The sequence below is a fragment of the Papaver somniferum genome, chromosome 7 (assembly GCF_003573695.1).
Source record: "Papaver somniferum cultivar HN1 chromosome 7, ASM357369v1, whole genome shotgun sequence".
NCBI classification, from domain to species: Eukaryota; Viridiplantae; Streptophyta; class Magnoliopsida; order Ranunculales; family Papaveraceae; genus Papaver; species Papaver somniferum.
Window position 1 is genome coordinate 192389427 of NC_039364.1, and position 23326 is coordinate 192412752.

General features: G+C 36.5%; 2 protein-coding genes and 1 long non-coding RNA gene across 3 annotated transcripts; 1 reads left to right on the plus strand and 2 right to left on the minus strand.

The window, feature by feature from the left end:
• Nucleotides 1–6489: 6489 nt before the first annotated feature.
• Nucleotides 6490–7104, plus strand: LOC113295739 (ethylene-responsive transcription factor ERF003-like). The gene is made up of 2 exons (XM_026544063.1): nucleotides 6490–6569; nucleotides 6723–7104. Exons 1-2 carry the CDS (start codon nucleotides 6490–6492, stop codon nucleotides 7102–7104), a joined length of 462 nt encoding a protein of 153 aa, XP_026399848.1.
• Nucleotides 7105–10153: 3049 nt separating this feature from the next.
• LOC113295740 (lamin-like protein) lies at nucleotides 10154–10787 on the minus strand. Its single transcript, XM_026544064.1, has 2 exons — nucleotides 10634–10787; nucleotides 10154–10512 (listed from the first exon to the last, which is right to left on the minus strand). Exons 1-2 carry the CDS (start codon nucleotides 10779–10781, stop codon nucleotides 10154–10156), a joined length of 507 nt encoding a protein of 168 aa, XP_026399849.1. The 5' UTR covers nucleotides 10782–10787.
• A 9117-nt stretch (nucleotides 10788–19904) lies between these two features.
• On the minus strand, nucleotides 19905–23043 carry LOC113299267. The gene is made up of 3 exons (XR_003334755.1): nucleotides 21315–23043; nucleotides 20582–20665; nucleotides 19905–20086 (listed from the first exon to the last, which is right to left on the minus strand). It is a non-coding gene; the product is annotated as an uncharacterized LOC113299267 (long non-coding RNA).
• Between the last annotated feature and the right edge of the window lie 283 nt (nucleotides 23044–23326).

The following is a 23326-nucleotide window of genomic DNA, read 5'->3' on the forward strand; positions in this document are numbered from 1 at the left end:
ATCGATGCCAGTCACCAATGATGAACAAGAAGGAGAGGGTACTGAGTTGACTCCAAATACCGTTGAGGATATCAAGGTGGCAGAGCGGGTTGAATCTGAAATGAGCAAAGCTTCTTCGTCGATGCCAGTCACCAATGATGAACAAGAAGGAGAGGGTACTGAGTTGACTCCAAATACCGTTGAGGATATCAAGGTGGCAGAGCGGGTGGAATCTGAAATGAGCAAAGCTTCTTCGTCGATGCCAGTCACCAATGATGAACAAGAAGGAGAGGGTACTGAGTTGACTCCAAATACCGTTGAGGATATCAAGGTGGCAGAGCGGGTGGAATCTGAAATGAGCAAAGCTTCTTCGTCGAAGCAAATTATTGAACAAGAAGAAAACGAAACTCAATTTGTAATTGATGAAGATGTTATCAGGAAAATGGAATACGAATACAATAAGAAAGGTTGTTCGTCGTCAAAGCCAAATGTTGGAAGCGTATACTACTACCCAGCTGTAAAGATGGCGAATGATTTACTTGAGTTAGAGAATGAACAACCTGGATTTGATTTAGGACTGTCGCAGTGTGACAGTCAAGAGAAAGGACAGGGAGAACTCAGTGCTGCGCAAAGGATGAGTAACATGGTTACAAGAATGAGGGAAGACAGAAGGAATTTGGTTCCACCTATCAGAATGCAGGATTACAACACCAGTGTGAAAAAAAAGAAGAAAGGTTACAGCTCGTAAGTGCAAGGAGAACAAGAAGGTGCAGGAAGTACAGGGGGTGAAGTTGAAACCAGTTGATAACTTGAAGATCTTGAAAGTACTCAACAGAAATGAGAAACCCCTCGTGACCACTTTTTTCAGAAAGAACAATGAAAGGTAATTGGGAAATAACTGATGTAACCAAGACTGGTTTCATCAAAATTTTGTTCCAAGTTATGCATTGTTTCTCCTTTTTTTATCCATCATTGACTAGCTTTTTAAAAAATAAAATTAACAGGTCAACGGCGTGGGAGCATTTAAATCTTCAATTACATATATCGGGGAAGATGATGGATAATTTGATGAGAGAGGGTGACGTCGCAGGAGACATTATAGAGTTCTACATTTTGAAGCTGCAAAACAACATCAAAAAAAATGAGTTGAAACAAGATGGTTCTCCAAAGTACCAGAGAGTTGTGTTTCTAAGTACATTTTCCTATGTAAGTTTACTCTGAAATTCTTTAATGCCAAATTTTTTGGCATAAAAAATAGTTGTGGAAAAAAAAAATGATGTTGTTTATATGGTTAATTTTGATGGAACAAAGTTTGGTTTCATCAAACTTGCATGTATGTAACTAATTAAGGAGCTTTTATCTGGTATTTTGTTTCAGACATGTCACTCATTAGGAAACAAATGTGGTGCTGTAATAAAAGGCTTCATCGACAAAATGGATTTTAGCGTGCGGTTTTTGTTCGTTCCGTTGCTGACATCACTTGGAGATGTAAACCATTGGACATTGCTTTCTTTTGATTTTGAAACCGGGGAATTTTATCACTACAACTCCTTGGCTTCCACGGGAGAGGAATGCAGAAAAAGTGATGAAAGCATGAAACAACGTATAGTATCAGCATTTGCACAGCACGACGCAAAGATCCCCTGTGATCAGCAGGCAAGTCAGCCAACAACATACTCTTTGCACAACCCTACATGTTGTGAACAAATAGGGTAAGTTATGTTTGGAAGTTTATAGTTCACATATGCATATGCTTGAAATCATTACATCACTTGTAACCGAATGCTTTACATATAGATACTAATATCAGAACACTCTCAGCTAGTCACTTTGTAACAATTGAGACATTGTTTTGGTTTTTCAGGAACGATTGTGGCCTGCATGTTTGCTATTACATGAAGAGCCTCTTGAAAGGAAACATGTCTACAGATGATATACGAGAAAAGGTGCATAATATGAGACCAAAGTTGGCGTTGAAGATACTCCTTGACAATATAGAATAATACTCGCATGTCGTGCCCGTCCTATTGAACATTCAGTTTTAGTTGAATTTTAAATTACTTTTGAAATGGTTATTGTAATGATGATACTCCTTGACATACAGTTCTCCTTGCAGATTCAAGTTTTAGTTGAAGTTTAAAGTACTTGTGAAATGGTTACAGTTTATATAAAAAACGATTTCGTGCTATTTCAGTTGTATTTCCTTAAAAGCTTATGTCTACAGAAATATGATGTCTCATTTTTATAAAAACTATCCATAAATGATGTGTCATATATTTGCGGCACCAATAAACAGTAGACAAAACATCATCTACTGTGTTGTCAAAAAATATAGAAGAAAAAGTGACAGTAAAACAATGGTTCCACCAAAATAAGATGAAACCCTTTCTGGTTTCATCAAAAAAATGATGAAACCCTTTCTGGTTTCATAAAAAAATGATGAAACCTGATTCGGTTACACCAAACTATAAAGGCCTGTAAAAATTCTGAAAAACTTAAACTTAATCAAACTTATTATTCTTAGACAAAATATAAAATGAAAACACCTGCAGCATATTAACTTCTAAAACAAAAATATGAAATAGTAAATGAAACACATATTGTAGTCTAGCAAACGAAACTAAGAGTAAAATTCGATGACTTGCAGGAACCACATATTGTAGTCTAGTCGAAATGACTACAAGTTCTCATGAAATCTGACGAGAAGGGCATGTCCGTTTATTATGGGTGGTCAAAACCTTGCAGGAACCACAGGTTCTCATCTTCTTATTGGCAACTGAACCTGTATTAGGAATCCTCTTCTTCTTCGATGGACGTCCTGGTTGTGGTCCATTATTCGGACCAAAAACCATCGATTTCGGCGACACTGTCACGGGCTTTTCGACTGTGGGAACAGGATTGATTGCATGTTTATACGATTCTCGGTAGAACTTTACTGTAAAGTAGTGCTCAACATAATTGTAAGGATCTTCTCCATTCACCATGATGCAACGGACACATGGGCACACGGGAAACCGTCAATACGCCAACGGTTGCAAGAACATGTTCTTCTTTTCAAATCGACAGTCTGTGTTAATGAAGCATGAACTTCAAACACATATTCCGACGACTTGGTGACTTGGTAGTTACATCCATGCATCTTGTTGTCGTGGAGTAGAGCTTCATATTCTGGACATAGAGTTTGACGCCATTTCATTAAGTTAGCAGAGTCCTCGCGACGTTTACACATTTGGTCCATTAGCTTCACCCTGATCTCATCAACCATGATGGCTATAGGCTTCTCTCTCTCTTCAACGACCGAACCATTGAAACTCTCAGCAATATTTGAACACAACCTACCATATCGTCGACCCTTGAAGAAAAAACTTGCCCATTTATCAAGAGGAGCTCTACTTAGATAGTCTTGTAACTTCTGATTTTGAACCTTCCTCAACTTATCCCAATTCTCTGAAAATTCTTTATGAGTAGAAGCATACGCACATTTCTTAAACAGTCCCAATACATATTTGTTATAAACTTTGCAACTCTTTGGTAAGCATGTATTGATATTGCATTCCATATGCCAGTAGCACCAACCATGAAAAGCCTCAGGAAAAACAATAGGAATTTGTGTTACCAATCCAATACCTCGATCACTCAAAAGTAAGCTTTGGTCGCAAAGGAGAAAGGACTTTCTTCAAATTATCCAAAAACCATTTCCAGTTCGCTTCATTCTCCGATGAAACCACACCATAAGCAAGAGGGAAGATTTCTGTAACATGAACAGAAAGCATAACACAAGCATAAGATGCGATGAAAACCAAACATAAAAAATGATGAAACCAACATAAAAAAATGATGAAACCAACATAAAAAAATGATAAAAACCTTACCATCATTTCCGGTTAGACCTGTTGCTGCCATCATATGACCAAGGTACTTGCTTTTCAAGTGAGCCGCATCAACGAATAATACAGGACGACAAAATTGAATCCACGACTACAAGCTTCAAAACAGATAAACATCCTCTGAAATTTATGGGTCCCTTCTTCAACTTCCAAAACCACGTGAGAACCAGGATTGGTTTCAATCAACTTGTTTTTATACCAGTTCAAGAACATAAAAGATTTCTCGTTCTCTCCCCATGAAGTATTCAGTGCATGCTTCTTACCTGCGTATGCATAATAACGACTAATGTCAAAGCCGAAGTCTCTCGTAAAAGATTCCATAATATGCTTAGTTTTCTTATTAGGATCCTGTTTAATTTCATCAATAATCAAGCTACTAACTAGTTTCTTCGATATCCGTGGCATGTTAACAAATCCACCAACACAAGTATGCTGATTATTTAGTTCCTTGATAATAAAAGGACTTCCTACAACACCATCAACAGACACAGCATATAAATGCCAGTCACATTTCTCCTCTTTGTTCTTATTAGCACAACGTGCACCAATCCTCAACTTCTCATTCCTATATACCGTGTATTCATAACCAGCTGCTGCGTGATACTTCTGTAAATCACAACGAACTTGTTCAACACCTCCCGGAAACAACTGTTCAACTCCTTGAAAAGATGTAACCAGTGAGCAGACTTCAACGGTTCCTTAATTTTATCTGGAACATCATAATCAATCCGTGGCTTCTCAAAAGGTATAATTCCAGAACTTTGTGGCTGGTCATCAAAAGCTATAATTCCTGAACTTATTGAACCAGAACTCTCAGCTTTGTGACTTACGAGTAACTCCATAATCCCTTCTTTATTATACATACTAAATAGAGCCAAACATTGAAGATCAAAATCAGAATGAATGACCTTTTGCTGATCATCAACCATGTGAAAAATTTCCATAGAAGGAGGAGAGAATTCACACCAACTTGAGCATATACTAGTCTTAAAATTAGCAAAAGACTCTTGGAGGCCAATACGAAGAGTTAAACAATCTTCTTGTGACATACAAGTGCGAGAACAGAATCCATAATCTACAGAACAAAATGATGAAACCAAAAACAGTTTCACCAGATGTGAATATCAACAACAATTTTTTTTTTTGAAAAACAGTTCCAAAGAGATGGAATCCTTCATAAGAACATCAACACAAACATAAAAAATCATATGCTAACATCAATTCAGTTTATTCGACAAGAGTGACTAGCAAATTCACACAAACAAAATCAAAAATTTCCATAGAAGGAGGAGAGAATTCACACCAACTTGAGCATATACTAGTCTTAAAATTAGCAAAAGACTCTTGGAGGCCAATACGAAGGGTTAAACAATCTTCTTTGTGACATACAAGTGCGAGAACAGAATCCATAATCTACAGAACAAAATGATGAAACCAAAAACAGTTTCACCAGATGTGAATATCAACAACAATTTTTTTTTTTTGAAAAACAGTTCCAAAGAGATGGAATCCTTCATAAGAACATCAACACAAACATAAAAAAATCATATGCTAACATCAATTCAGTTTATTCGACAAGAGTGACTAGCAAATTCACACAAACAAAATCAAAAATCAACACAAAAAAGAGAATTGAATACCTGAAAAGTTGATTGATTCCTTGAAGACGAAGATTAATACGAAGACGAAGATGATCAACACGAAGTTGATTGATTGTTCAGCTGGATTCTTCAATTCGAGATTCAATTTCAACTTGAAAAGCGGAAATATGATTTCAGCTAAACTGAATTGCAACCAGATCTCGAATAAAACAACTATGTTTATCTTCTCTTTTCGAATAAACAACTGAATTTGATTCTTCTACGTATCTCGAATAAACAGATCTCAAAACTTGTAGCTTCTCTTCCGGTTCTTCAATCAAACCTAAAATTGCTCTCTGAATCTTTGAATTGAAATTGGGAGAAGACGATGACGAATCTTTGAATTTAAACGAGATATGGAACTGAAAAAAACGAAGAAAACTAGGAAAGAAGAATCGTAATTAGACTAGTATCTGATTTGTTTGGATTCAGAGAGAACAAATATTGTTTTTACTGTTTTCTTTCGCCAAACTTTCCTTTGAAAAATGTTTTTATATACGGAAGGTCAGTTTTGGAATTTAGAAATCAAATAAAAACTAAATTTTAAAATTTTTATTTGAATTGGGGTTTTTGTCCCAGTTTTGTTTGAAACGGTTTTTATTTGTTAAAAATAATATGACCGGTTTTTTCTTATCACTAGTTTGTTCACCTAGGGATTTTGTCACTAGTTTTGTTTAAAATATCCTTACCAAAATAACCAAAATTTATCAGCATATAAAATTACCAAAAACCCATGAAAATTGTATCTTAAGTATGGGTACTTAGTGGTGTTTTGAGAAAAAAACAAAGTTCTTGTATAATCATACATAAAAGAATGAGGTCACCAGTCACCTACAAAAGGCCACTTGCCCTTCCCCAAAAAGCACCATTCATCATTTCAAACTTTGAAATATTTCTTCTTCCTTATGCTTCTAAGTAATTCAAAAAACCTGAAAGAGAAGAAGAACAACAAAACAAGGAGCACAGAACTCTCATCATCAACCATGGCCAAGTCTCAAAAATTTAGAGGAGTTAGGCAAAGGCATTGGGGTTCTTGGGTTTCAGAGATTAGACACCCTATAATGTAAATTTTTGATTATAAATACTCTCTCTCTCTCTCTTTTTTTCTTCTTAATTTTGATTATATATACTCTTTTAGTAGTACATATGTGAATAAGATGGTCTTATTACAAATGTATGCCTCTAATCAATTTTTTGTGTTTTGTTTATTGTTTAGGAAGACAAGAATTTGGTTAGGGACATTTGAGACGGCCGAGGATGCAGCACGAGCTTATGATGAAGCAGCATGGTTGATGTGTGGATCAAGGGCTAGAACAAATTTTCCTTACAATCCAAATGAGTTCAGAAACGCACGCGTTCTTTCGCCTACTTTAACGGCCAAGTTACAAAGATGTTGCATGGGTTCATCGGCACAAGAGCGGTTGCCTAAACCGGAAACAGTGGATGAGACAATGGAGAAGCATGATAATGGTAGTATGGATGACGAGTACATTCAAGAAATGATTAATGAGCTTATTTACTATGGTTCAGTTGAGATTTCTTCTGCCCCTTCACAATCATCATCCTCGTCATCATCTTCTTCTTCCTTTTCAACTTAAATTTTTAGTTGTAGAATTTGTGTTTGTAAGTACATAAGTATTAGAATATATATGTCCAAGTAGGAATATGGAGTATGTTTTTTGTTAAAACTTCATAGGTTCGTTCATCACTTCCAAAATGTATCGGTGTCCAAGGCTATATAGTTTATGTATTATATTCCTTGGGAGAAGTTTCAAAAGATGAAGTTTGTTTTGGCCAGCATCCAGTGCGTGAGTCTGGTTGTGTTTTAAAGGCAAGGTCTTTATGAAGGTGCACCGCCGTGTACTAATTTATGAAGGTGAACCCGTAATTTATGATGTGAATTCTATGGCGACCATTGATTTAAGAGTTTAGCAAGTCCCGTCAGGCTCAGGCCTTTGGGGACTTGCTCTAAGACAACCCTTAGCTTCCAATTGTTTTGGGTTTTGCTGAAACTAGAGTGGGAGGGCGCATATACAAATACACACCTGATGGCCTGACATGAGGAGTCCGCAGAAAATAAGAACAAAAAATTCCTTTTCGGTCTATTTTCTTTAACTTAGAATAAATATACTCTGTCCCAGGTATGGAGCTTTGAATTTTGATCTCATTTGATTGCCTAAACTAGGGTTTACACTTTGGAGGTCAATTGATTTAAAACCCATGTTGGATTGGATTGCTGTAGGTTGTTAATTTGAACTTCGAGATTAAGTTATGTGTTTAATCAAAATCTACACTTCACAATGAAAACCCTCATTTTCTCTCTCGCCAATCTCATCATCATATTCTTCAGCATAAATCCGACCATAGCTGCCACCATACCATAACTTTCAGATCAAAAAATCTCTCCGGTATAGTTTGGGATCAATCTGCATAACATTTCTTAGTCAGTTCTTTGCGCGACCCCTAAAATCACCTCCGTCTCCGATGCTGGTGTTACCGAAACCTTAATTCACGATACCAATCTACCTGCGAATGTCTTAATTGTTGGTATCACCACTGATAAGATTAATCATTGTATTCTGGCTGTTCCAATCATCCAGAAAAACCCTCTTTTGACCTTAGCTTCTTACGATCTTCGTTCTCATCAACGTCTCTTTCTATCTCTTCTAACCGACGATGCTTACGACGTTACTGTTGATTTTAACGGTAACGCTTTTGTAACGAACTCAGCTGGTAAGTTCATCTGGAAAGTGAGTGACAAAGGAGAATCGTCGATTTTCTCTAGATATGATGCTTTTACTAAACAGCAGAAGCTGATAAAGACTTCTGCGGGTTTAATGGGGTTGCTTACGTCAGCAAGGGTTACTTACTGGTGGTGCAATCAAATTCCGGTAAGGTGTTCAAAATTGACGGCGATGACGGATAAGGAAAGCTAAGAATTTAACGGACCCTGATGGAATTGCCGTTAGAGATAACGGAGATGTGGTGGTGGTTTCACATCATGCAGCTTGGTTATTGAAGAGTGATGATAGTTGGGCAGAAGGTGTGGTTTCTTGACGAAACTGCTCTTAATGTACAGAAATTTGCTTCTAGTATTGCTGTTAGAAATGATAATAGAAGGGTATATGTGTTATATGGGAATAGAGAAGAATTTGAGATGCAAGAGATGGGAAAAAGAAAATTTGGATATATGTTTTTGGTTGGTTTTGTATGTGCTTATTTTATGTTCCGGAGGTTTCGAATGCATCACCTTATCAAAAACATGAATAAAAAGACTGCCTAGAGAGCCAAGAGATTTGGTCTCTGGTCTGGTGGTGGCGTTTGCTTCAGTTGAATAGAATTTTGTTAATACTCAACATCAGCGCAATAAATAAGGTACAGTAATTCGTATCACAAGCACTGCTTCAATTGTCAAAACTTACAAAATGTTATTGACAAACAAGAGGCTGCTAAATCCGACTCAAAGCTTACCGAGATGCAAACAAGAATCTGTTTCACTTTTCACTGAAAGCTACTCGAACAGAAGATATAAGAATCAGCCTGAAAAGAAGATTCTCAAGGGCTCCAATAATGTTCAGCTTTGTACTGAATTTGGTATCCGTAGTACTAAATGCTTCTCATTTGGAACCGCTGTTGCTTCTATATGGAGTCCTGTTTGGCTGCTGCTCTCATGAACAAGTGGTGGTGGTGTTTGCTTCTGATATGTTCTCCTGTGGTAGAGTTGGTTGTTAGGGAGCTGGTGAGTTGTGTTTGTGCTTGGCGGATGGTGGTTTTGCTTTATCCTTGTCAGTTTTCTTGTCCTCAGATTCGTCTTCGGTAATCCAGCCTTTCCCTTAAGCATCCTGAACTTCTCCAAGAACTTGAGTTTGTTCTGCAGCGTCAGCTGAGAATAGGTAGATTGCGCCCATAGCCTCAGTTCTCAGCATGGCATCCCCATGTGGTATGCTCTTAACTTTTTTTTTTGCTTTTTGGATGATGCTCTAGAAAATAATCCTTTCATTTCTTACCTGCAACATGAACAAATGAGAGTCTAGAACTCCTTATGAAATTCTAGTCTAAGTTGTTGTAGCAAAACAATAATGCTTATGAGTCAATTTCTTGCAAGAGGCTAGCTACTGTCTAGTGTTTATAGGTTACTGTGAAGCAATCCTTTAGTTCAATTTATTTACTTCTGTGTTCTGTCCTTCTTGTTCAATCTCTGGTTATGTTTAAGTGGCCTTCTGAACCATGCTGAAAATATTTCAGTATACCAAACAAGTGCAATGTCCACAGAATTCAAACACATTTCTAAATTCACCTCCATAATCAATTGATCTCAAAAGAATCAGCCGTCAAAATCAATTCTAAATGATGATAATAAATGTAAGTGTTGAGTGTAAAGAAACAGTATGTAAAGGAACATGACAGAAATACCATTATTGATCAAATTCGTTGAAACTTAACAGAAATACATAACTAATGTCTTTAGTTATAGAACTTAAAGTTCAACAAAGTAGGGGAAGGCTAATCCCATCATAAGACCGGTTCTCACTTAGTTCAACTACATAAGTAAACTTCCAATACATAAAACTAGATAATAAGATTCTGCATTTCTCTACTAATAGTAACTGTGTTTGACGATTATAAATGAACGGGAAACACGATAAGCTAATCATGAACACCAAGCTTCAATACTGCCAGTGCTGCTGCTGCAACAGTGGTGAATAAGCTACTACTGAAATTAGGCATTGTTGGAGCCCCACTTTTCCACGGTGCTTTTGCTGCTGCTGGTGGTGGTGGCAATTCTTTAACAAAAACAGCAAGTTTCATACCTTGCTTACAAAAACCTCCGCCACTGATAAAGTAATAGGGTCTCGGTTCCTTAAGTTCCCACACGTCACGTCCTGCTCCTCGAGACACTTTCGCGATAAAATGACGTGATGAGTTGCATGATTCATAATCTGTCTTGTTCACTTCATAAACGCTGTATAGGTCCCTATTTACCTTGGGCAGACTAAATCCCCAATCTAGAAAATAAGCAAAGCAACATAATGAAGAAAAAGAGAGTCAAAACATATCATGAAACATAAAAATGCTAAATGTATATAAAGAAAGAAAGAGATCTTGGGTTTCAACAAGATTACTTACAAAGCCAATCACCAACATAAAATTCTTCATGGCTAGCCCAGTCTGAAGTATAGTTCATGAAATTTGGTCTCCAACCATTATTTTTAGTTCCTCCAACAGTGTGTAGTGTTGCATCACATTGTATCATTGACAATGATACAGTAGCCATTATTATTATCACTAATCCACTCATAGAGACCTTCATTACTACTGCTGCTGCTGCTGCAAATTTTATAACCCTACTCTTGCAACCCTAAAATATGTTTCGTATATATATACACAAATAGGCAGCAGAAACAATAAAGTTCACAAGAATATGAAGGAAAAAAACACAGTTTTAACATGATAACATGAAGTACTCATGTTGTGTGCTCTGAACGGCCTGAACTCCAGTATTCTTTTAAACGTTGACTCGTTGGGACTGGGTTATGATATTGGGAGACAGAGTTAAGGCAGCTTGATGAGATGGTTAAGGGATAGAGCTAGGGTGAGATTAAAATGAATAAGTTATCCTGCATTCCTTCCCATACTTTTGTTGTGACGTTTGGACACTTTGTTTTAACTTTCTTTTTTGTGTCCTCATTAATTAGTATTCGAGAGACTCGGGTCATAATCTAATCTCAAATTCTCGAAACCCAATAAAGTAAATATACATGTTAAGGTTTAATAAATAATTGTTTAATTGTATTGGAAATTGTGTTCTTTTGTCTTATTCTACTAGAAATTGATAACTCTTGCACTAAAAACAACAAATCATGTTCCCAATGCAAAAAATTGTTTTTTTTCATTACAATAAAACAAACAAATCTTGTTTCCAATGCAAAAAAAATGTTAATTTAATGCACCTTAACATGTATACGGGTATACAAGTTAAGAGGACCCAATTTTCTTTCGTCAACATTGAGTTATGCCTTAAATACAATACCACTGTTTAGTTGATGTGCACATCTCTGAAACAATATTATCTTTATTGCCCTTTTTTCTTGTGTGTTAGATCTCTATGTTTAATTTATGTTAAATCCTTGGTTAGCAATTCGGTGAGCCGTAATAATTCGGCCCGATAAAAATGCACGCATAATTAGGTTAGGTGAAATGCAAATTCGGTCAACTATTCGGTAAATTATGCGGCACTCAGGGAAAATGTAAAAATACATAAATTCGTTTTAATGCTTTCTAAATATCCCAGTTCGGCACTAAAAATTCGGCCCATATCCAAAATAAATTGATAAGTATTTGTAAGCTTAAACCACTAATTCTTGGTTAGAGAGGTAGAGAGATACAAGAGTTTTTTTTTTTTTGATAAAACACACGTTTATTGAAGATTAAAGGGAGTTACAGAAGATAAGAAAGGTTGTCGTCTCATATCTATCCTAGCAAAAAAGGAGGATTCCAAATCCTCAAATAGCATATCAGAAAAGAAAACAACGGTTCTATTTCTCCTCGCTTCCTTAGCCGGCCTATCTGTTAGAGCACTGCTCGGTCGAACCCACAAGTGTTGCTCTCTCAAGCTTGAATTTGGTTGTCAAAGATACATCTTGATTTCTAGTCTACAATTAGTTAAGTCTTGGACTAGGATATAAATGTAGTTGAGAAACAGAGGATTACAACAGTCATCATTGCTTTCTACCATTTGAAGGCGAAGATCAATCGAAGGTTTTGGAGAACTTCATCAACAAAAGGTAAGTGAAGATTGAACCACCCATATCTCAAGTTATATTCACTTTCTATCATCTGAGGCGATGTCGCATAACTAATTAGACTAGTATGCATAGACAAGAATTCCGAGTCAAGTTCATCTTGATAATTTTTCGAAATATAATGGCTAAGCTTAATGAACAATTGTTCATACTTGATGAATTTCAGTTAAGGACAATTTATTGTTCGAAATCAAAATCGTGATTCAAGTTTATCATTCGGAAATAACCTGGAACAGTGATATGTGTCATTGATGTAATTAGGAATGTTTCGAATTGATTTAGAGAAATATATAACTACTATTGATTCGGATACAAGACAGTGGCATCAGTTTTACTGGGAAAACTGTTATAAGTCTGAACCCGTATTACATGTATTCGTACAAGTAGCGGAGTAGCTGTATACATATCGACTTACAGATTAGTGGTAAACATATATATTTTTATGTATATCATATGAAAATCTGTGTGACTCGTGAACCGGATCGTTGTGCATACTTCTATGCAAACCATTCTTGAACTGTGGTTACGGAAACCGGGGTGAGTATCCAAACCGGTATGCGAACTAAAATAGTTTTATGTTCCTGAACTCGGTGGCGTTTCCAAATCGGTACGCAAACCGATCCAGTTATGTGGACTCCGGAACCTGCGACAGTCTTTGAGTTTCCAAACCGGTACGCAAACCTTACAAAGTTTTGTGAACTCCGGAACTTAGGTTTGGTCGAAAGTCTGCAAACTGATACGCAAACCAAAAGGGTGTGTGAACTCCGGAAGTCGATTTTGGGATAAATTTTCTGAAAAAGCGGGGGTATAACAACCACACCCAATAATTCGTTGGTAATATGTATGGACTAAATGATGGGTCGGAGAACCAACTTTTATTAACCGCAAGTATACGGTGCACTATACGAAGATAGTGGCAAATAGGGATCGTTCCAACGAGGAGTGTCAAACACGATTCTAATCGATACTCACTACTTTCAAGTCAAAGATGTTTCAATATGAAGAATTCAAAAATTTTATACGAACAAAATAAACAAACAAATGAACTAAAGCGAATTATTAAAGGTTGTTATCAAGGATATAAACGTGTCAAGGTTACGGGAATCTGTTGTAGGCTAATGTTTCCTATGTTCTACCACAAAGGTCTCATTTAACTCATGTATAATAGCAAGCCTGGCTAGTACATGGAAGATGTGACATTCAATATTTATCGAAGAATTATCAAAGAATATGTTTGTTCTCAACCTAGAAAGTAGAAACCCTAAGTACTAATCATACAAGACATGGATAGTCATAGGATAATCATAAATCATATATCACCAAGGTTATAAATGGATTATTGTTTTAGTAATCAACTATGAAATATACATGGCATAAGACATGAAAAACTCATAAAACAATCAACCCAATTTTGAGAAACACAAACATTATGTTAAGCTTTTATTTTTGAAACCATTGTTTGAGAACATAAGTAAAATAACCTACAAGTTCATCCTTCACCCTTATGTAGAGTTTAGCTAGACATAGCTTTCTTAAAAGCCATAGAAATGATAAAGTAAATGATTAAGCTAAACAATTGAAAAGCGAGTGGAAATGCTCAAACCCTAGTTTCTTCCCTGATTACGGCCTATCTTTTCTTCTCCTTTCGCTGGTTATTTGTAGGCTCTGCTGCTCACTTCAACTAGGACCGAGCTGTGATTGCCAGGCCCAATCCAGGCAACTGCAACTGAGTCCGGCAACTGCACCCTTCACAAACTGCCCGTCTCATCCACTTATAAACCTTCCAAACAGCCACCAGCTTCTTCCTTGCCCTGTCAATTACCCATCTCATTGCACCCACATTCTCACTGAATTCCAAGGAATTCAACATCTTTCTTCTTCACTGCCATCTAATCTCTCAGTCAATCAGCTTCGAACCGAGCTCCATACAGCCACAACCATGAATCGATGCAGTAATCCAGTTGTCGTGCAATAGCCAACCTTGTCTGCAACTTGTCTGCAATCAATATTGTATCTGGGTTGATAGAAGACCCTAATGCCAGCCACGGATTGCCCCAAAATTCGACCTCAATACATCATTGAACTTGGCCACTTTCCTTCCCTTGCTGATCATTCTTCCTCCTTTGGATACCAACAGTTCATAGTGCAAACCAGCCTTCACCGTCATCACTAGAACTCGACCAGACTACCAATTTTCCAAAAATCTCAATCCATCCAACACTGCCACAGAACACAGACCCCATTTCAATCGATAGTTACCACTCCTAAAAATTCATTGTTGTAAATGTACTGATTTCAATCTTCAATTCCATGTTGTTGTTATGGAACATCAAACCCATTTGTTTCTCCGCATCAGATTCTACCCAAATCTACCAATTCTTTGCATTACAGATCCACTGTATCACCCTTCATTTCATTCGCCATTTATAATCTCAGCCATCTTGAGTCCAGATATTGAATCGAACAACACCTTCAAGTTCTGATTCCGTTTAACGTCAACCACTAACACCCCCGGAACCCATCTCCATTTCCGTCTCAGTTTAACACTGGCTGCTTGAAATCATGACTGAAACATGCGACTTCAGCAATCACCCATAATATCACTGTTTGCCTTAAAACCAACTAAATCGGCACCCAATTGACCACCGAAACATATGATGACATAATTTCAATTGATGTTGTAGAAGTCCTCAAATACATTGCTTCTTATTGCTGCTTTTGTTTCTCATTCGAGAAGCTCCATTTATACCCAATACTGCTGCTGCTGAGTTCCTTTATGTTGATTTTTCTCATCTTCCATCTCCATGTTGTCTCGATCTCTCGCCATTGAAGATGAATTAGTAGCAGCTATGAGAAATGAAATTCTCTTTTTTTCTTTACACAGAACAATTGATGCTGTTTCGATGACCACAAAGAGAAATGTGGTACAGCAACTGGCCACGTCACCATTTACTCTCTTGTGCAGCTCACACGCTTGGCAAAGAGATGATTTCTTTGCTCAACCTCCTGGCTATCTGATCGCTTAAGTGGTTCGCCCATAAGTTGTTGGCTTGCCAGCCCACAAGCTCCGGTTAAGCTCCAACTCCATTTAGTGCCACATGAGTGAATTGAGTGGTGCTGATATATAAAGATACAAGGCCATCCACTTTGGTCATTTTTCGGTCCGGTGATCGAATTTCACTTGTAATTCCTGTAAAAGCTCTAAAATATAATTATTAGCGAGATATCGAGACCTAGCTAGTATAAATGTGGGTATAAAAGTGTCGCACTCGCGTGCTTATCACTAAATTCCAATATTATTCAGAGAGCACCAACTTAAAAGTGAGATCAATCAAGAGATATATCAAAGAGCTTTGTTTCTATTTCTCTATCCAATCAGCAAATCAAACAGACAGAAATCCATGAGCCTGATTGATAAAAGAAATAACTTGGACAGTACCAAAGACCAATACCCAAGTGTCAATCATGTTATATTCAACAAACAAGGTCGGATTTATCAACTGATTGAACTACGTATAACCTGTGATATCTCAATTATATAAACAAATATGATGCGGAAAAGAAATAACACAGACACCATAAATTTTGTTAACGAGGAAACCGCAAATGCAGAAAACTCCCTGGACCTAGTCCAGATTAAACACCAAACTGTATTAAGCCGCTACAGACACTAGCCTACTACAAGTTAACTTAGGACTTGAATGTAGTTGAGCCCTAACCAAGTCTCACATCGATTAAGGTACAGTCCCATTCCTTACGCCTCTAGAACCACACCGGATTCTGCTCACTTGATTCCCTTAGCTGATCTCACCCACAACTAAGAGTTGCTATGACCCAAAGTCGAAAACTTATAAACAAACCCGTCTCACACATATAAATCTATTATGATAGATAAATCTGTCTCCCATAGAAGTACCTATGAATTTTTGTTCCGTCTTATGATAAATCAAGGTGAACAGGAACCAATTGATAATCCGGTCTTATACTCCCAAAGAGCAACCTAGAAATATCAATCACCTCACAATAACTTAACTATATGGTGGTAAAAGAAGTTATTGCGGAATCACAAAGTCTGAGACGAAGAAATTTGTGACTACTTTTTATATCTTACCTATCAGAGATAAATCTTGAGCAAATCTTAGAGAGGATAGTACTCAACACGATAGAACAAGTAAGATCAGAATACACAACTACATAGAAAATAGTTGGATATGGCTTCACGAATCCCAAATGAAGTCTTCAAGTCGTTAACCTAATAGGGTTTTGGAAAAACCTAGGTTAAAGGAGAATCGATTCTAGTTTGCAACTAGGACACAAGAAAATGCCGGTATTAGGTTTTCCAGTTGCTAGAGTTCTCCATTTTATAGTCTTTCAAATCAGGGTTCGCTTGCAATCAAAGCTAAGAAAGCTTAGTAACAAAGCATTCAATATTCACCTTTAGATGAACTCCTAATTTAAGATTCAAGATAAGTCTACTTTAAAATAAAGCAATCAATATCCACCGTAAAGATGGTCTTAGCTTGTTACGCACAAATGAAATATACCTTCATTTAGATATGGGTAACCATACCTAAACGTGTATATTGAGTTGGCTCGATAACAGTTAACCGAAGTTAGCCATATGAACACTTTTGTCTTAACCACATTCTTCTAACACTTCTAGATCAAATATGATGATCAATCAATCATGAAAGATAATTAAATGAATTTAATTATGTTTCAAATAAATTTATTCAATTGTTCACAATCTGATAAAAATATATATGAACAAATTGAAACAAAATAGGATTGATTCGTAATTGTACAAAGTACTTATACAAGAATCAATTCATGAACATTAAGCCACGGTTTGCAAGGATTACATTCCTTAATTCATAAATGTTTATTTCATGAGTATGAGAATCATACTTAACTGATTTTAGAACTTAACCACTGTGTTCGCAAACCAAGTATGCAAACAACATCTCCGGACCTTGGCCTTGTCCATCCATTCGCAAACCAGATATGCAAACAGCTGTCCCGGACCCAACTCAGGTAGAACCGTTCACATACTAGGTACGCAAACAAAGTTCTCGGACCTTTACAGGTAAAACCGTTCGCATACTAGGTACACAAACAAGGTTCCCGGACTTGAATCAAAACAATACAGTTCGCATACTAGGTATGCATACCGTGGTGTATCCAGACATGGTTAATTGTTCTAAACTCCCATTTCAATCATTGAAACATCCTTAGAAGACGACAATAGTTGTCTTCAAGTAATTTTCAAGTGATTGAATGATCAATACGAAACTTTCCAAATCGACATCAAATGATTGTCTCACACAAATCATGTAAGTTGTTTCAAGACAATTTTCACATGATCATCTTTTGACTTAATATTTAGTCAATCAATTTAATCAAAAACCAAAGGTTGGATTCACAATTGATTGAACTTACTCACAACCTGTGATATTTCAATTATATAAACAAATATAACACGAAAAAAAAATAACACAGACACCAGAAATTTTGTTAACGAGGAAACCGCAAATGCAGAAAAACCCTGGGACCTAGTCCATATTTGAACACCAAACTGTATTAAGCCACTACAGACACTAGCCTACTCCAAGTTAACTTCGGACTGGAATGTAGTTGCGCCCTAACCAATCTCACACTGATCAAGGTACAATCACGTTCCTTACGCATCTGGAACATGCCAGATTCTGCACACTTGATTCCCTTAGATGATCTCACCCACAACTAAGAGTTGCTACGACCCAAAGTCGAAGACTTGATAAACCAATTTATCTCACACAGAAAAGTATATTGAATAAATAAATATGTCTCCCACAGATATACTCATGAGTTTTGTTCCGTCTTTTGATAAATCAAGGTGAACAAGAACCAATTGATACACCGGACTTATAATCCCAAAGAACAGCCTAGTAATATCAATCACCTCACAATAATCTTAATCATATGATAGCGAAACAAGATATTATGGAATCACAAACGATGAGACGAAGATGTTTGTGACTACTATTTATCTTGCCTATCGGAGATTAAATCTCGAGCAAATCTTAAAGAAGATAGTACTCAATCACGATAGAAAATAACAAGATCAAAACACGCAACTACAGAGAAAATAGTTGGGTCTGGCTTCACAATCCCAATCAAGTCTTTAAGTCGTTAACCTACTGTGTTTTGGAAAAACCTAAGGCTAAAGGAGAATCGACTCTAGTCGCAACTAGTATCACACATGAGGTGTGGGGATTAGGTTTCCCAGTTTCTAGAGTTCTCCCTTATATAGTCTTCAAATCAGGGTTTGTAATCAATGTTACCTTGGTAACAAAGCATTCAATATTCACCGTTAGATGAAAACCTGATGAGAATCAAGCTAATATCTTTCAACCGTTAGATTGAACTTAGCTTGTTACATACAAATGAAAAGTGACTTCATTTAGATATGAGTAACCGTACCTAAACGTGTGTACCTTGTTGGCTCAACAATAGTTAACCGAAGTTAGCCATATGAACACTTTCATATCAACCATATTCATCTTAACCATAACTAGTTCAAATGACTCAAATGAAACTAGTTCTAGAGTTGTTCAATTGTTTATATCCTCATAGAAGTGTACAATACACTATTGAAGAAAAATCGATTTTGATTCACTCGAATCAATTCATGAACATTATAGCCACGGTTTACAAAAGATTACATTCCTTATTATATAAATGTATTAGTTCATGAACAATCTGATTTTAGAACATAACCTACTCAAGTATGCAAATGGGTATGCATACCTAAGTGGCTAGACTTAGTTTGGGTTCGCCAGTATGCGAACGGGTACGCATACCTTCCAAACTCAGTTGAATTTCCGGAACTTGAAACTCACGCCAGTACGCATACCGGTATACATACTAAGTTCCCGGACTTTCATTAACCAACCAGTATGCGTACGGGTATGCATACTATGGTTCCCGGACTTGGAATAACTTGCGACAAGTACGCATACTGTGCTATATCCAATCATGTTTAATTGTTCTAAACTCCCATTTCAATCTTTGAAACATTCTTAGAAGAAGACAATAGCTGTCTCAGACAAACTATTAGCTTCAAAGCAATTTTCAAGTGATTGAATGATCAATACGAAACATTCTGAGTCACATCAAATGACTGTCTCACACAAATCATGTAAGATGTTAGATGGCGATTTTCACATGATCATCTTTTGACTTTCATCAAGAATATAAAACAAACTTGGTTAAAGAGAAAGCTTACCCACATATTTCGAGAAATATGTAAGTGAGTTAAACTCAACTCGAAATATCAAATGTGTATAATCGAAGTCTATATAGATATATGACTTTTGTCTCAAATATGTGATAGAGTAGATAGACTATTGTGTGATAGATGAGTTCAAGTCTCCATATACCTTTTGTTGATGAAGTTCCACACGCTCCCCTTAGTAGTTCTTCGTTTTCAATCGATGAACGCCGTTGTAGCGCCCTCAAAGCTAGCAGCTGCCTAATCCAAGAGATTAACTAAATAAAGAGGCACTAAGAATATAAAAATCATTTACTTAAACATTCAATTAAGAAATCTGCTACAAAACTTAACCCAAAACTAGCCCCGCTCAGAAATATATATACAAGAACTTCTCTCAAATGATACATATACAATAGTCATTTGGTTTACAAATAGAATATACAATATAATAAACATAGCAGAAGTAATTTAACAAACAGATTCAACCCCTTGAAGCTTTCGCTGCGCAACTCTGATCTGACTCTGAAAATGAAAGTGGGAATGGGTGAGCACATCATCCCTAAAAGGGGTGCCCCGTAGGAATAACATTTAACTTTCATGCAATCATTGGAAATGATTTGAAAACAATTCATGTTTTCCCTAAACACTAAACACAACCAATTCACAGAGGTAAACAATCATGTATATGGAACTAACTCCTTCTAAACAATGTATAATATGGTGACTCGTCCCGCACCAGTAAATGAAGTAGCAGTACCCTACATACCACAGATGGAAATTCTCATTTCCAAACAATCAAATGGAAAATTTAATTTCCCAAACAATTCATAAAGACAAACAAGGAATTACAATTCCTTTCCAAACAATGGAAAGATTAAAAGAATCAACGGTACTTTCGGAATTTAAAATAAAACAATGCATGGAATACACAATCAGACTATGCATGAATTTGTTAAACATAAACTTTTGTGAAAGAAAACAACAATAATCATAAAAGAGCTAAATGTAAATTCCCACCTCTTTTGATGACAAGCCACGCCTACCTCGGATCCACAATCCACTGGTTCATCCTTTGAATCGATCGTTGTTAATATAGACTAACTGTTAATCGCACAAGAAGTCTAAGAAACTAACCAAAATTGCTCACACAAGAATCATACAAGTCTAACTAATGGTTCTAAGCCCATTTATGGTATCTCATTCTTTACCTTTCACATAACTAAGATTTACTAATTCAATTAGATTGGTTTTATAGTCCATTAAGTACGTCTTATGAATATCTACAACTTTGTAGAAGAAGCCAAAGGTTAAATCAGACCATAAGGGTCCAAACATCATTTTAGGATAACTAATCATAATCCCAAGTCCACTAAACAAACCCATTACACAACGCCTGACCAACTGGGTCAATCTAACGGTCACTGACGGTCAAAGGTGCCAACTAACAGTCCACGTCCAGTCAAGGTCAAGTCCAGGGTAATCAACTCGGTCAAGGTCCACTGAGTCAACTCAGATAACAAATCGGGATCACTAAGTCAACACAGGATTGACTCAGTCAAATTGACTAAGTCAGCTAGAACATAATCAGTCAGATAATCAGACTGGGATGACTAACAGGCTTAAAACTCTATTACAGCTTCAGTACTCATTAAAACTCTAACCCCATTTCAACTTTAATCATTTCAATAGCAATTCATTTACTCATTCTAAATAAACTTCAAACTTCATTTATAATACAAATTAAGATTACCTGCAATTGTAGCTTTTAGCAACACATTCCACTAAACTCAATCACCACCAGATTCCCTAAATACTAATTCTCTGCAATTCTAGATATAATTAAGTTACAACTATAGCTTCAGGTCTGTCACTTCAGATCTCAATTTAAAATTAACTTCATTAGCAACTATTTTGTCTATCCAGACTAAACGTAACCTCAGCTTCCTCATCATTTCCATTTCAACTACACCATAACCTTAAGACTCCATCTGCACTTCAGTTGAGATCATAACATCCACTAACCACAGTTACAGTTCCAGCAACCCCTGCACCTGAGCTTACCAGTACTAACAGTTCATTTCCCTTGTAATTCACTTACCAAAACTAACATCCAAAACAACTCAACCTTCACCTGTAGCAGTTACATCAAACATAAACCCAATTCTTCTTAGCACTACTCAGATACAATCATCTTCAATACAAACAAACATTATCTCCATCTCTATCTACCACTAGTCTGTCACTTGCAACCCAACAACCTTCACAGTTCAGAAACACCACTTACTTCAGCTTCTCCCTGTAATTCAACACAATTACACAAGCATTACCACAACCTTTGCCTTAGCATCACCAAAGCCAGCTGAGTAAAACTCAACTACACAACCCATATAACCTGAGCTGATTCAATTCCAGTTTCATCACCATCTCTATTTTATTCTTACTTGCACATATACAGTTCATAAACCTCCTAACTCATGTGTCTAAGCTTCAATTCAGATAACACTGATCATTTATAATACTTACAACCACTCATCCATTCTAAAATTGTTCGGTTAGCATACACAGAACCCAAATCTCATAACCTACAATTCCATTTCTCACAACTGCAGCTAAACAATAATCTACTTCAACTCATCTTAGTTCAATACCACTATCCATTACTCAGCTTCATATTCACCATCTCTATCCCTTCACTGCCTCATTATCAGTTTCAGGTTTAACTTTCTAACTACAATTCATACATCAACACCACCAATTCAATTCCAAATACATAACCACATCAACCTCAGTTCAATACAAAATTATACAAACAATGACATCAGAACAATTACCTCAAATATGTGTTACTCTGGAAATTGCATTCAATTCCTTCTTCACTTAACTCGGATCACCAACAACCCACCAACCCTCATCATCATCTTTAACTCTCGGAAACCCTTGAACAGAATCCTAATTCTGCAATTCTCTTAATCGATCTTCTCTGTAACCAAATCCCCAAATTAAAGCTATAACAACCTTCTTCACATCATGTTCTTTAACACTCATCCTTTAATTCATCTTAATCATCACCAAATCGAACTCTTAATTCTTCTCTGAGGTTGTCCTGAGAAACCCTAATTCTAACTTTTTCGATTCATCATCAACACGACTTCAGAACCTTGATACAACAACAACCCTTTGGTTATTTATTCTTCAGCAACACTATATCATCATCAAATTCACACAAACCCTAACTCCGATTTACAGAAACAAAGCTATCATCTTCTTCCCGTGCTCAATCAACTACCGCATAATCACTTACTCCTTTGAATCTGATTCAACAGCAGACACCATCACCATCACCACCGACTACTACATGATCTTCTCCACCCACTGTCGATCAGAGAGCTTCCATTTGATTCTCTAAAACTCGCAGAAGAAGAAGAAGAAGAAGAAAGGAGAATAAGAATGAAGAAGAAGAATGAAGAAGAAATAGGAAGAAGAATACATGTTTATCTTCTCGATTTGGTGAAGATAAGACCAAAGAAATCTATAAAGGAACCCATCATTTGGATATGGGAAGCCCAGGTCGGCTAAGTTGTAAGTTGACTATTTTTTCCTTCAACAAATCTGATGATTACTTCTTCATCTGGTATCCGATTGATACGTTCGAGTAGTCCATCTCGCATAACTTTTCGAGACCTATCTAACGATACTATTTTCGTAACTACATCGTTTTTAGATTAATTTCTATTAATTAAAATCTATGTTAACTAATCGAGT